This window comes from Fundulus heteroclitus, chromosome 1, assembly GCF_011125445.2.
Source record: "Fundulus heteroclitus isolate FHET01 chromosome 1, MU-UCD_Fhet_4.1, whole genome shotgun sequence".
Lineage (NCBI taxonomy): Eukaryota > Metazoa > Chordata > Actinopteri > Cyprinodontiformes > Fundulidae > Fundulus > Fundulus heteroclitus.
The window spans coordinates 316,350-331,060 of record NC_046361.1 but is presented as its reverse complement, the minus strand read 5'-3'; the positions used below and the strand labels follow the sequence as shown (position 1 = coordinate 331,060).

At 38.5% G+C, this 14,711-nt stretch overlaps 1 protein-coding gene across 2 annotated transcripts in view; it reads right to left on the bottom strand.

Annotated features, from left to right (window-relative positions):
- The window catches only part of plch2a (phospholipase C, eta 2a), a 345,611-nt gene that overhangs the window by 298,805 nt on the left and 32,095 nt on the right, over positions 1 to 14,711 (bottom strand). Inside the window, exon 1 of one of the 2 annotated variants that reach the window (XM_036140515.1) lies at positions 3,939 to 3,976. The exons of the other annotated variant lie outside the window; for it this stretch is intronic. Within the exon in view, the coding sequence (XP_035996408.1) occupies positions 3,939 to 3,957 (19 nt within the window). The 5' untranslated portion in view covers positions 3,958 to 3,976. Of the gene's footprint in view, positions 1 to 3,938; positions 3,977 to 14,711 lie in introns of those variants that run through there. 2 annotated transcript variants of the gene reach the window in all.

Sequence of the window (14,711 nt, the reverse complement as noted above, 5' to 3'; positions counted from 1 at the left end):
TTGGCAGACACTTTAATCCAAAGTGAATTACAACTGAGGAATGCAGGTAATACCAGAGCTAACAATAAGAAACAAAAATATCAGAAAACTGGGGTTCTGATTATGAGGCATCATATCTATAAAAGCACTAGAATATGAGATTGTTGCTGTAAGTATACTTTACATAACAATCAAACTGGGAATCTGAAAAGAATTTTTCTAAAACAAAATCTTATATTTTAAATACAAGGCTATTTTCACAGGCGCTCCTGTAAAATTACCAGAACAAAGAAACCAGAACCGTCTCAAGAAGATCTTGTCAGTTTCAGAACAAAAGGATTCCATTTCAGTTTGAGACCAACATTAATAAGATCATTTTCATTTTCCCATTAAGCACACCCTTTATTCCACAGTAAGGTATTCAATAATAAGAAATCCTGTGAGTGCTCATTCTATTTCAAATGTCTGTGATGTTTACTGCAAAAGAGCAATTTTCTTCTCTTCCGTTGAAAAACCAAAATTGTAGAGAACAGAAATAACATGTTTGACCATGAAAAGGAATAGGACATGGTTTATACATGTTCTTTTTATTGTCCATCTTCCGTTTATGACAATACAACAATTATTATGGAAAACAAACTATAGAAACTATTTTAAAATCCCTCTGATTTACATACTTAATACATAGTGATAAGCCAGTTAAAATAGGATTCTTTAATCTCCAAAATCTCCAAGAGTACAGAGTTTCTACTTTTTCTGTTGAAAGAAAAAGGTTTTATTTTTAATCTAGATTCAATGGAAACATTTCTGTTTTACCATAACAAGACTATGGAGGACCAACTCTACCATATATAAAAATAAATACATAAATAAATACATTCTCAATAAATAAATAAACATACAAAAATGTAAAAACGACAGGCAGAAATTAATAGCATCGAAGAAATAAATAGGGTAAAAAAAATACAAAGGAAGAATAAATCAGACAAAAATATTATAACATGCACATAAATAAATGCTTAAAAAACAAGTAATTAATAAATAAAGTTGAAGATTATAACGGAAAATAAATAAGGTAATTATTACAAAGGCGAATAAATAAAGAAGCTAATTAAAAGAGATATATACATTTGTCTCACTGTATAATTTAATTTCTACCTACATTCATTTGTTTATTGTATTTTTGGGGGCAATTAATTGTATGCTTATTTATTTATTGAGCATTTATTTATTTATGTATTTATTTTTAAATATGGTAGAGCTGGTCCTCCATACCAGACAACATGAGCAGAAGTACGATATTGCGCTTGTGCGTAAAGAGTCAGGAATGTGAAGCAATGGAGGAGAACAAGTCAGCAACACCTGTGAATGTGCAAAAAGAAAGAGTAAGTAAGACTAACCCTGTAGGTCTTCGACCATGCAGAGCTGTCACTTTACTGCAAGGCATTGCAGGACTAGTTCTGTAGTACTGTTGGTTTGTGTGTGCTAATCGCTCCAATTGCAAAAATATTTTTTTTGGCTCAAAAAGGACAGAGCAAATACTATCAGGATGAACTCTTGGCATATATTGTTTTGTTTTTTTTCAAGATGAATAAATTTTCTGTCTTTTATTTTCATGGTTAAGATACATGACTGGGCCCCTTCAATACATAATAGAGGGACAATGATTTTTTTTAACTTAACGCTGATTTATTTCTTGTGTTTTATGTGTTTTTAACTTTACTCACTGTAAAGTTCTTTAGTTAACCTAGTGGTTACTGTAAAGGGCTAAACAAATAAACGTACTAGTATTACTAATATTAATATTTTATTTTAGTCATATGAATTTGTTATATGCTGCTTTTTCAAGATGAGACAACTGTCTAAATTGAAGCCCCTTCTGTCTACAAGAAACTTTAAGAAAGTAATACATACTTTCTAACATCTAACTATTGCAGTGTGCTTTATTATGGAATCAATCAGACCGTTTTGCTTGCAACTGGTGCAAAAGGATGCGGCTTGATTTGCCAGTTTTGGCATCCCTTAACTGGCTTCCTGTTTATTACCGAATACATTTAAAGTTTTTAAATGTCTTAATATTTTTGACCAGTATTATCTCTCTGATATGCTTCCGTCATATGTCCCGCTGTGCTCTCTGAGGTTAGCTGATAAGATGCTCTTATTGATTCAACACGCGGTACTGGCTCCAAGGTGACAGAGCCTTCTCCCAAATTTGTGGAATGACTTACCCCTACATGTCAGGTAGGCTTTCTCTCTCGTTGTTTTTAAGTCTTGTTTAAAAACACAATTTTATTTCATGGCTTTTGCCCCTGTTTGAGTTGTTCTTATTCTAATTGTAGTTTTATTATTATAGTTATTGTGACCTCTTCTTTTCTTACCTGTGCTGTTTTATGTATTTTATTCTGGATTCTCTGTTTGGTCATTTCAATGTACAGCACTTTGGTTGGCCTTGTTGCTTTTAAAGGTGTTATATAAAAACACTGGTATGGTATTGGTATGGTATAATTTTAAAGATAATATTAAAGTTAGCCACCTCAATACTATGCCTGCTCATATATTGTGCTTTTTTCTGTATTTGCACTGTACTTTGCTGATATACTACAACCACTTTCACCAGAGAGCCACTCCAACCAGACAGGCAGCCTTCATTGTTTTTTCTGGTTTTCTGAGAACCAGAGTTTTTCTGAAATCGTCGTTTGAAGTACAACAGCTCTATGTGGGATTTACCAAAAACGCAGACAGGGGAAACATGCGGGTAGATTCTTTGCACGTGGGAACATTTGCGCGCAGTCCAACAGCAGACACTGCATGCACTGCAGGGAGAACTTGTAATTTGTTTTTATACTAACGAAGGTTGATAGATCTTTGCAACAATATACACGGCTTGGCAAAAAACGAAGAAAACATTTAAAAAGACTTTACACTACAAATTTAAAGATGCAGTTTGCAACTGACTATCAGTTGTTGTGAACGCTCTAACAGCTTCAAACAGCTGAAAGTATGTGTATGGCTTCTTTATAATAACTTTTGCATAAATGTCATTTTTATATGCGAGTTGATGAAACAGGTAACCTGTGAAAAAAATCAAGCTCCTCTGGCTCCTCCCAGTGGTCCTTCTGCCATTGCAGAAATATGCCACCACTGGTCAGAAACAACCAGTCAGAGCCCGGATAGATGTCTGGCTCTGATTGATTGTTAGCAGTGTGTACCGCTGGTCCCACCCCTTCCCCGCACAGCGCTACTGTCATCCAAACTGAAGATTGGTAGTGGGCTGCAGCTGTTTGGAGAAATTGTGGAGAAACAAGCTGCTTTACAGGATAAATGCTGATTACTGGAGTGCCACCTGCTCAGAAAAAAGACAGGTGAACACTGGAGCTCTGCAGAGGGCTGCAGCGCAGCAAAAAGCAAATGGGGAGGCACCTAGAAGGTGTGCTTGTTAAAACAGTTTATGTACCAGATACAAAAAAAGAAAAACCAAAAAAAAAAAAAAAACACCCAACCAGACAGAAAACATACCTCAGCCTCACAACCATATGAACAAATAAACCATAGGGTGACTGATGAGATACGATCTTATTACTCATCAGATATTCAAAACAGATTTCTTCCCAAAGTTTGTCTGAGTCCTAGCTAATTAAAATAGAAGCAATTAGAAGAAGACAGACCTTGAAACATTGGATATTTCACCTGAGGAATTAATGTTAATACAACTCTGGTGTGATGAATAAAGACGTTAAGCAAAATCCAACATTGAATCAGCTGAGATTTGAGAACTTCAACAGAAAATCTGCTCTGATTAAGGAATGAATCACACTGAAAGCCCAACTTTGGAATGATAATAACAATCTACAAAGCACTCCATAACAAGCCAATGTCTGAAATCATCTTTGATGATGAATAAAGAGCAAAAAGCATCAGCAGCAGAAAACATCAGGTGGGAAGAGGAAAATCTTACGTACTGAACCTCTGAGGCTCCATCTCCGTGGCGTTTTCTGCCGAGAAGCTAAAGCAACTGAGACCAAAGAGATGAAGAGCAAGGACTACTCGCGCAGAGGAAAGAGAAGAGAGATTAGAGAGAGATGAGAGAGAGAGAGAAGAGAGAGAGAGATGAGATCTAGCTAGCTATCACTTCTATCATATATGCTATCTCTGAGATCTCTATCTCTCTCTCTATTACTATCTCTCTCTCTCTCTCTCTCTCTCTCTCTCTCTCTCTCTCTCTCTCTCTCTCTCTCTCTCTCTCTCTCTCTCTCATGTTAGTCCTAACCGATTTTTCCGCTGCATCTTTTTTCCATGTCTGTTATGAGTCGTGCTCATCTCGCCTCTCTCTATATCTCGTCTTTGTATCCGTTTGCCCCTGCTATGCTCACCAGCTGTCTGTAAAACATCCTACTAATGATGAATTATTACAAAATCCTTTTGAAACAAAACAGCTATGTTTTCATCATCAAAAGTACAAGTGATTAAAAATTATTAAGCTATAAAGCAACAAAACAAAAAATAACCAAAAAGTACTATATTATACGATCCCAATATTTGTCATGTATTTATTTTATGGGGAATTTGATCCATTAATGAACTTATTTAACACAAAATAAACTGATGCACATAGGATTGTTTTGTTTTAATCCTATTAAACACATATCATCAGATTGATCGTAAATGCTATCACTAGCTCTGAATGGTTCACATTCAAAGGAGCTCTTGATTACTAGCCAGAAGATTTGACCCAACTCAGGTCCCAGTACGACATGTCAGCTGAGAGTTATTTCTGCTGTTAAGGTTCAAAATTTATATCACAAGTAAAAGGGACACTTTAAATGCAAGGCATTATGTTTCTTTTTTCCTTTTTTTTCACAGTATTCTACTTATGGAAGATTTGGCGATGAGCTCTTGGGTTAACTTTGGTCAGCCAACCTGGGAAGATTCACCACTGTTCCATGTTTTCTCTGTAAATAATGGCTCTCATGTTTAGCACTGGCATCACAAAGTTTTACTAACAACTCAGTAGCCCTTTCCAGGCAAGTGATTTAGTTTCTCATCTATTTTAATGTATTTAGAATTTATTGTGATTTTTATAGGCTATGTTGTCAAGAATTATTGTACAAAAACATTTATTTAGTTAACATGCCTTACAGATTTTAGTAGGGGTGTAATTCAACACATTTCTTATGATATGGTGTTATATCAGTTTGTTTTGGATAATACGATATTTGCCAATATTACAAAGTCTGTTACGATTTCCGATTGATGCAGTCGATACGATGCAATATTATCTGCCCATCTAACATTATTAGATGAGATATATAAAACTGTTGTTAGATATATATATATAAATAATATGATTTGACCATTTTATTTCTAAGTTCATTCAGGTTTTAGACATTTAATAATAAACAGCATTTTTTTTTATTTAAAATAATAATAATAATAATATATCACTTGTTCACCATAGTCTCACGCCTGAATTTCAAAATAAAGACGTACCTTAAACAATTCTGATAAGGATCGATATTTTCATTCTGCATTGATGTAATTTGATTGTTAATCAGTTAATCGGTGTAATGTTACACCCCTAGTAATTAGGCATGTGTATAGCAAGTGAATCATAGTGATTTCATAAAAGCTGGGTAGCAGTTTACTCAGGTTATCTTTGACTGATGATTTCCAGAAATTTTGATTATGTTTTAAAAAGAAGTTCCAACAAAATTTTACCAACTTGAAAGAAGTGGTGAAACTATTGAGATTTGCCCCAGATCTATTTGCTATCTTCTGCAAATATATCTAACAACAGTTTGAAATTAGATAGTAGAATTTGTGGAGGATGTTAACCTGACATTTCCCTTTCTTATGATAAAATATTAAAATAATTAAGCTAAACTGAATTGGTAGACTTTGAAATTCAGGCATGTGACTATAATGACCAGGTGATTTATTATTATTATTGTTGGCGTTTTAAAATTAGAAGAATGCTGTTTTTATTTTTGCTTTGTACGTGTCCTGTCTGGCAGTGTAGCACTAAAGGCGCACAGCCACGTTAGTTGACTTTTTTTTATTTATACATCAGTAGCTCACTCTGGTTGCATACAAAGTGTTTAGGAAAGATTATCACGTCCTGCTGGCGTATTAGCTAAAAGTAGAAAGTACAGATAATTGTATGAAATTTTAAGTAGTAGAAGTAAAAAGTAGGCTAAAAAGATTACTCCACTAAAATATAAATAACCAAAAATAAGGTAACAAAGTATTTGTACTCAGTTACCTGTCACCTCTGAGGGTTAGCAGGTAACAGGCAGAACTGATGATGGTCTGAACAGGCAAGTAACAGGCTGAACAGAATCTGTCCAGGTCATGACCAGAATCAGAAAGCCGTAAAGGTATCTGTGGAGAATCAGGAAACAAGAACAGGGTTAAAACAGGCAACGTAAACGCTAACCCTTTATCAACTCACACACAGGCTTGAAGACGAGGCTTGGCCTCAGATAATGGACTTGTGTCTATACTTGTCCTGTTAGATCTCAGTGCTGCATTTGATACAGTTGATCACAATATTCTCCTACAAAGACTTGAGCATACTGTAGGGATTAAGGGAAAAGCATTAGGCTGGTTTAAATCTTATCTGTTGGACAGATTCCAGTTTGTTCATGTTAATAATAAATCTTCCTCAAACTCTAGGGTCACTTGTGGAGTACCACAGGGTTCAGTCCTTGGACCAATTCTATTTACTATATATATGCTTCCGATAGGCAAAATTATCAGACAGCATGGGATTAATTTCCACTGTTATGCTGATGACACTCAGCTATATTTATCCATAAATCCTGATGAATCCAATCAGTTACTTCGACTGCAGTCATGTCTTGATGACATCAAAAGCTGGATGACTTTAAATTTCCTGCATTTAAATTCTGACAAGACAGAAGTTGTAATCTTTGGGCCAGAGTCTTCAAAAAATAAAGTTCTTAATCAATCCCTTAATCTGGATGGCATTAACTTGGCCTCTGGTAATAAAGTTAAAAATCTTGGTGTTGTTTTCGACCAAGACATGTCATTTAAATCCCATATTAAACAGGTTTCCAGAGTTTCCTTTTTTTCACCTCCGGAATATCGCCAAAATTAGAAACATTCTGTCCAGGAGTGATGCTGAAAAACTAGTCCATGCATTTGTTACTTCAAGGCTGGACTATTGTAATTCTTTACTATCAGGAAGTCCACAAAATGCAGTTCGAAGTCTTCAGCTGATTCAAAATGCTGCGGCAAGAGCTCTGATGAAAATCAACAAGAGGGATCATATGTCTCCAATTTTAGCTTCCCTTCATTGGCTTCCTGTTAAATCAAGAATAGAATTTAAAATTCTCCTTCTAACGTATAAAGCCCTTAATAATCAAGCTCCATCATATATCAGAGCTCTGATTACCCCGTATGTTCCTAACAGAGCACTTCGCTCTCAGACTGCAGGTCTTCTGGTGGTTCCTAGAGTCTCTAAAAGTAGAATGGGAGGCAGATCCTTTAGCTATCAGGCTCCTCTCCTGTGGAACCAACTCCCAGTTTTGGTCCGTGAGGCAGACACCCTATCTATTTTTAAGACTAATGTTAAAACTTTCCTTTTTGACAAAGCTTATAGTTAGAGTGGCTCATACCCTGAGCTATCTCTATAGTTGTGCTGTGATAGGCCTAGGCTGCTGGAGGACATCAGGGTCTAATTTTCTCACTCTACTGATTTCTACTGTTCTTCAGTCTACTGTTCTCCAGTTTTGCATTGTATTACATTGAAATGACTGTCGTCATTTCAGCTTTTAACTTTTTGCTTTCTCTCTTTTTCTTCATAGTAGGTACACCTGGTCTGGCGTTCTGTTAACTGTGACATCATCCAGAGAAGACGGCTCACCCGCTACTTCCATCTAATGTAGAACAGATTACTAGATCAATGTGTGCTTCTGTGCTTTTTTGTTTCTCTTGTTGTGTCTCTGTTCTGTCTTCTGTAACCCCAGTCGGTCGAGGCAGATGACCGTTCATACTGAGCCCGGTTCTGCCGGAGGTTTTTCCTTCCCGTTAATGGGTGGTTTTTCTTCCCACTGTCGCTTCATGCTTGCTCAGTATGAGGGATTGCAGAAAAGCCATGTACAATGCAGATGACTCTTCCTGTGGCTCTACGCTTCCCCAGGAGTGAATGCTGCTTGTCGGGACTTTGATGCAATCAACTGGTTTCCTTATATAGGACATTTTTGACCAATCTGTATAATCTGACCCAATCTGTATAATATGATTGAACTTGACTTTGTAAAGTGCCTTGAGATGACATGTTTCATGATTTGGCGCTATATAAATAAAATTGAATTGAATTGATCTTGCACTGGCTGGCTGTGAGGGTTTTAATAGGCAGAGTCCAATGTGAAGCACATAGGCGGTCAGGCTCACTGCAGGTGAAGCTGCTCCACTAATTAAAAGTGCAGGAAGTGGAAAACAGCCTGCCAGCCCAATGGAAAACATTCAGATGCATGAAAGTTTCTCTCCCTCTCAGGCTTTACTGAGGGCTGCCCACAGCTGCTCTGAACACACCAAGATGGAGAGGTGGACAAGAGGCAGGATGGAGTGGAACTGTCACCCAGACTTTTTGAAAAACAGGAGAAACAGCTTAAACTGTCATGTTTCTGGCTGGCTGTCTGCTGCTTCACTCTCCTCCTGCAGCTAGTAATCATTGTGATCCGGTGCACCAGTGATCCCCCTACTTTAGCTGCCTAGTTAAGCTGATTTATTTTAGCTGGTTCCCTGACTTTTTATACTGGACGTCCACAGTCAGTCTTTACCAGATTATTGAAAACTATCAAGTAAATGTCTAACGTTCATCCAACCAGGTTCTCATTTTTGAATTTCACTGTTCTTGCCTTGCTCTCATTGGTTTCTTCAGTTGGCTTTTGATTATTCTGAACATTGACCTGGACTCACTTCAACAATGAACATTGCCAAGCCCTAGATATCTGTCAGCCACTATGCCACTGATCTTACCCAGCGTTGGAACAGCGCATCTACCCAGATCTGACACAAAACATCTGCCCAGTGTTGCCTGTGGGCCTCTGCCTTGAGCCACTAGCATTTTGCATGTACAGAGGTGGTTTATTTTATTAATAAACTTTTTCAAAAGCATCACTGATATCAGGTTATCTGCCTTGTCAATGCATAACAGAAACAAAAAACTAAATAATGTTCAAACTACAGGGCAGATATGGTCGAACAAATATGGAACCGTGTGGGTTAATCACACATTTTTCAAAAAGTTCATGCCGTTAATCTGCAAAAAAAAACAAAAAAAAAACACTATAGGCTAAAGATTGAAGGAAAATTCAATAAGATTGACCTCAGATGCATCTAGCGCACACTAATGGTGATGCCTGGCTTGCTGAGGACCTAAAATTGTTTTTGTACGTTTGGCAGCAACACAGAGCATGTGTGTGGACTGCCACCTGACCAGCAGCAGCTGAAGCTGGACACACGCAAGGTGAGGAACGTTCAAAGTGATAGGACGAGAGTGAACACTACTCGCTACTCAATAGAACATGCAAAAATAAATAAATTAAAATACCGTCAATCAAAATGGATTAATTGGGAGGTAGCAATTCACAGTTGGTTAGGAATCTTATTGACATCAACATTAACCATAACAATCAACATGTCAGCACTCTGAGATAACAGCATTGAAAGAACATGGGCTAAATAGCTCTGAGGTAGAAAAACTGGCGTACCGCAACAGACCTGAAGCCAATATGGAGAATGCTTCTTGCACAACTAGCCACTTGCAATGTTCATGCATGTCAGCTTCTAATTCGCTCTAGTGCCGGTGGCACTCAGCTAACGGCACCTAAACTAGTGTTACTTCACAATGGCCTACGGCTAACTGCTTCAGGCTGCTCAGACCCCTACCCAAGATGGTGACTATGATAACATGACCTGCGACCTTGCGTGCAGTGCGTAAGGAGGTGGTCCTGGTGACGTATGACATCCGATTACGTGTTGTGCGTGAAATAGCAGCTCCGAGATCACATCTAACACGCTAGCCTAGCATGGAGGCAGGCATTGATCATAAGATGGTGCCAGTTCAGACAAAGGACTTCAAAAAAGAAATGCTGGAAGCCTGAAAGAGGGGAGGGAAAGAGAGGGAGAGAAAAAGGAAGAAATATGGAAAAGAGATTAATTCCAGCAGCTGTTCGACGCGGCCAGTTTATCATCAACAAAACCAAACACAGCAAAAATCACTTATAATGCATGCACACATCATAAATATTAAACAAACTCCCTTTGGAGTATTTGAGCATTAAAACTATTTCCTAATAGGTTCTGCCCAGGCACAAAATATCACCTTATGGGTGGAAAAAGGAACAAAAAGAAATCCTTTACTTGCCATTGCTCCAGTGAGGAGATTGGTGGCACGACCCTGTGTCCGTGGCTCCAGGCGGAGGCTCGGGTGGGCTTGGCACAGCTCACTGAGAGGAGCAGAAAACACCACGTACTCTGGGCGCTTCTCTGACGATCTGCTTGGCCAAAACAAAACGAGCGGATTCCGGCGATCTCTGGAAGATAACAGCTTCCAGTGGGATCAAAAATTATTTAACTTTAATTTTTAAGTCAAGACCTCTCTGATTGGGTGCAGGGGAAAAGTGATGTGGCGAAGTTCGGGCCGGCCGAGAATCAAATCACAGACCATGTGCGAATCTGCTCGTGGAGATCAGCTGAGCGTCTTCTCAACAAGGCGGTTGCCCGAGAAAGAAGGAAGACATGATAGCGCAACACGCTTTTATACTCATCTCCATGGTGACCAGATAAGGTTTTCATCGGGGCGGTCACCCTTACTGTGTTGCCTGCTGGGAGTTGTGGTTTGTCACGTCATGATGGCATAACATAGCACTATTGAATGATGATAGAGTGAAACGAAAACAAACATTATAATTGCGCTGTTATCTGGGAAGCTAATAGCACTATGCTAGCAGACATTTGGTACTAATTTAACAAGACTTTTCAGTTCTATTTTGTCATAATGAGCAGACCGGACAACACAAACATTAATATCCCATCGGTATATATCAAACCATTTTGGAAATAAAATTTGTTGTAACCGCAAAAACACACTTATACCACATCAGCAAAGCAGTTTAGCAAAGATGGAAGTACTTCTGTGTTTTTTAGGGGAATTTCATAAATGGCATGTCAGAGTGGTTCTATCCTGAATAAAGCCAGACGCATATACACGCACATTATGATTTGATTGATTTTGGTCCCATATAAACAGTACAATCAGATTATTTAATCTGAATACATTCTGATCCCATCGTGAAATTTTGTGCAAGTAAACATAGCTACTGACTGAAGTTCTGGGTTTTATGTAATTGTAGGTGTTTTATTGTCAAAGCAAATATTTCTAAAATGTTGTATTAGAGGAGTTTTATAAACATGGCAAATTAATTGTCATAAGTTTGTACAGGCATTTCTTGTGGGCATTTCTAGTAGTGTTTCTGAGGCTTTTATTTTATTTATGTTTGTTATATATTGGGAAATGTTGGGGACGGAACTATGTTTAAGTGTTGTTGCCTCTCCGGGGACAGGTTTTACGGTGACACCTCCCAGGTTGTACTGTTCTGCGTGTTGGTCGGCTTTTCTTAAGTAAAATAACGACCAAGCAAGTTCCCTGCCTCCGTGTGGATTAATAGGGGGTTTTCAGCTGACGTCAGGCTCACGTGACTATTCAGCGCGTCCGCCATATTGGGTGTCAGTCGTTTCGCACCGTTGACCTGCATTGTATGACGCCTTAGGCAGTATTGGAAGTGAACAATGGGGAAAACGTGTTTAATGGTTGGTTGCACGGCCCGTGGAGGTGGAGAACAACGCTCTTTCTATCGCCTACCAGCCGTAATAGTGAATCAGTGTGAAAAAACAAAACAGCTCTCTGAACAACGCCGTCACCTATGGCTGACACGGATATCCAGGTCCGATTTGGACAGTGTTAAGCTGGAATACGCCAGAGTCTGCGGTGCTCACTTTGTCACAGGTAATTAACTGTTAAGTATTTAAAACATGTAAGAAGAATATATTAATAATAGGGCTTGGGCGTCATGACTTATTACTTTCCGCGGCTGCCATGTTGACTGCCTCCGCCGCCTCTACTGCCTATGACTACCGCGTACTGTACTCCCTCTCTCAGCCGTGTTTTAATTTGATTAATTTCACTTTAACTTGATTTAAGCCACCGCAGAAGCATGCGACGCATTTGCGTCGGATTGTTTACATTTTTACCATCTTATTAAAACTCACCCGTCCACGTATGATGGCGATTTCCTTGATGTACATAACAAGATGTGAACTGGTTGTGAGCCTCTAGACCCTTGTAAGCTCTCATTTCCTCAAGACTGTGCAGAGGGTTTTCACTGAACACCAGGTAATGCACTATGTCGCCGTGCTCTACATTTGGCCAATCATCTGGATTACGGCTAAACAAGGCACCGTGGAGGGCATACGGGTCCATATGGTCGATCACGGTATATACCATGATATACGTCCTTATCTGGTCGCTCTAGCGTGCTGGCGTACTTATCCATTCGCGATACGATAATACGTGTACGACAACTAGAGATAAGGAAGTGTGCCACCCAATATGGCGGGCCGGAAGTTGGCCAGTGACGTCAGTGAAAACCCCCTATTGGATTTACACCTAGACACTCGGTTACTACACTGGCGACGAGGATTAAAGCTGTGAAGCAGACGGGCATTTTAAAACGGAGCAACGCACTTTTAAGCCATAACCATGTCAACTGTCGGGACGCTCAGTGAGTATGTGGAGGCTGATGGGGATTGGGTGGAATATGTCGAGAGACTGCAGAACTTTTTCACAGTGTTGTATAAAGTATTGAAATCTCGGAGTCAAGTAAAAGTATAGTTACCTCTCCAAAATATGACTTCGGTAAAAGTCCAAGTCACTGACTGAAATGTTACTTGAGTAAAAGTCTTAAAGTATCTGAAATGTCTTGTACTTAAGTATGAAAATTACTGTAAAAATAGATGTACTAAAGTAATGTAATGAAAAGTATAAGTAAAAAGTAAAACAAAGCGTAAAGTAAAAGTAAAACAGTTTGAATTACATTTTTTTAGATTTTGGTAAACTTTGAAAGTCAAATTCACTTAAAATAATATAAACAACCAAGTGCAGGAGAAATTTAGACCAAGTTTAGACAGAAAATACAACCTTTTTGTAAGCTTTCAGTTTTCCTTCTTCAAGTAAGGTCAGTGCTATGCACTTTAAAAAATATGTTGGGGTGGGGGCTGTTCATTTTACTGATCAATTTATTTTTTAAATAAGTCGAATCTGACATCATCAATTGAATAATAGTTATAATGAATAATATTGATTGTTATAATAAAACAAGAAAAGAATAATGGTTAATCAAGTGTTTGGTCAATGTAAACGCCCAAGAGGGGTTGAGTTCTACTGATCAACTTAAAAATATTTCATGGCTGTGAAAGAGAAGTTTATATTAAGGTAGATTTACAACTCATGTTGGGAAGCTATTGATAAAAGTTTTCTTTTTTTCCAGTTGATATGTCGTGATTGTTAAAGTGATCTTGTGTGTTATTTGGTTGCCTGATTGTACATTTTGTGCGGAGCCTTTATGCGTGAAGTTTTTCTTTTTTTTGCTTCAGCACAGTAAGAACATGCTAATGGCATGTTCTCATGTGTTTAATAATTCTGTGCTTTTAACATTAGAGAGTGTGAGATTTGGGCTTGTTTTTTCTTTTAAGTTGGGCAGGTTTTATGCTGGTTTGGGCTGGAAGCCATCAGTGAGATACAGCAACCTGTAGCGCTGTGTCTGCAAAAAGTCCAGCATAAGCATACAGGCTGATAGACATGAGCGCTGGTGTTAGGCTGAACACTGAAGTAAAAATTCATACTAGCAGAGGTTCTGTAATTACAGCAGCTAGGAGCACAAGGATCAGAACAAAGCAGAGTTTCCTTCTGCCTACAAGGAACCTGAGTTTCTTCAGTTTGGCAGTTTTACTGCCTGGTTCTGCTCCTTGTGCTCCTAGCTGTCTAGCTAACCCTCCTGGCGTGAACGTTTACCCCAGTCTTGACTTCAATGCTGACATTTCAAACAGAAATTAATAGTGCTGCTTCCAGCTCGCTCTCCTTTGCTTCGTTGTCATTTCTTGTAATTGTTTAGTAATCAGACCGAATATCCATCCCGCTCTACCTACACCGACAGTGACCACAGCGAGCCACGGTGTCTTTCTGAAGGCTGAAAGTCTGAACCAGCGACCCGCCCCTCTCCAGCTGTGATTGGCTAGCATGTTGCCTTCAGTCGTTGATTTGATTGGTTGAATTGTATGATTGACACATCAAAGATAGAACGACAGCCATTCTGAGGTAAAAAAATAAAAATAAAATCCGCATCCAGTCCAGGGCGGGCACTGCTGGCTCAGCGGGCAGGCACGACCACCCCCCACCCGCCGAAATGCCCGCCCATGCCTGGCTATTTTTGTAACGAGTTACTAAACCAAACATTGAAAATGTATCGGAGTAAAAGTATGCAATTAAGTTTGGAAATATTGTGAAGTAAAAGTAAAAGTTAGCAAAAAAATGTATACTCGAGAAAAGTATAAAGTACCCCAAAATATACTTAAGTACAGTAGTGAAGTATTTTTACTTTGTTACTATACAACACTGCTTTTTCGTGGCAAATGACATAAATGACCAG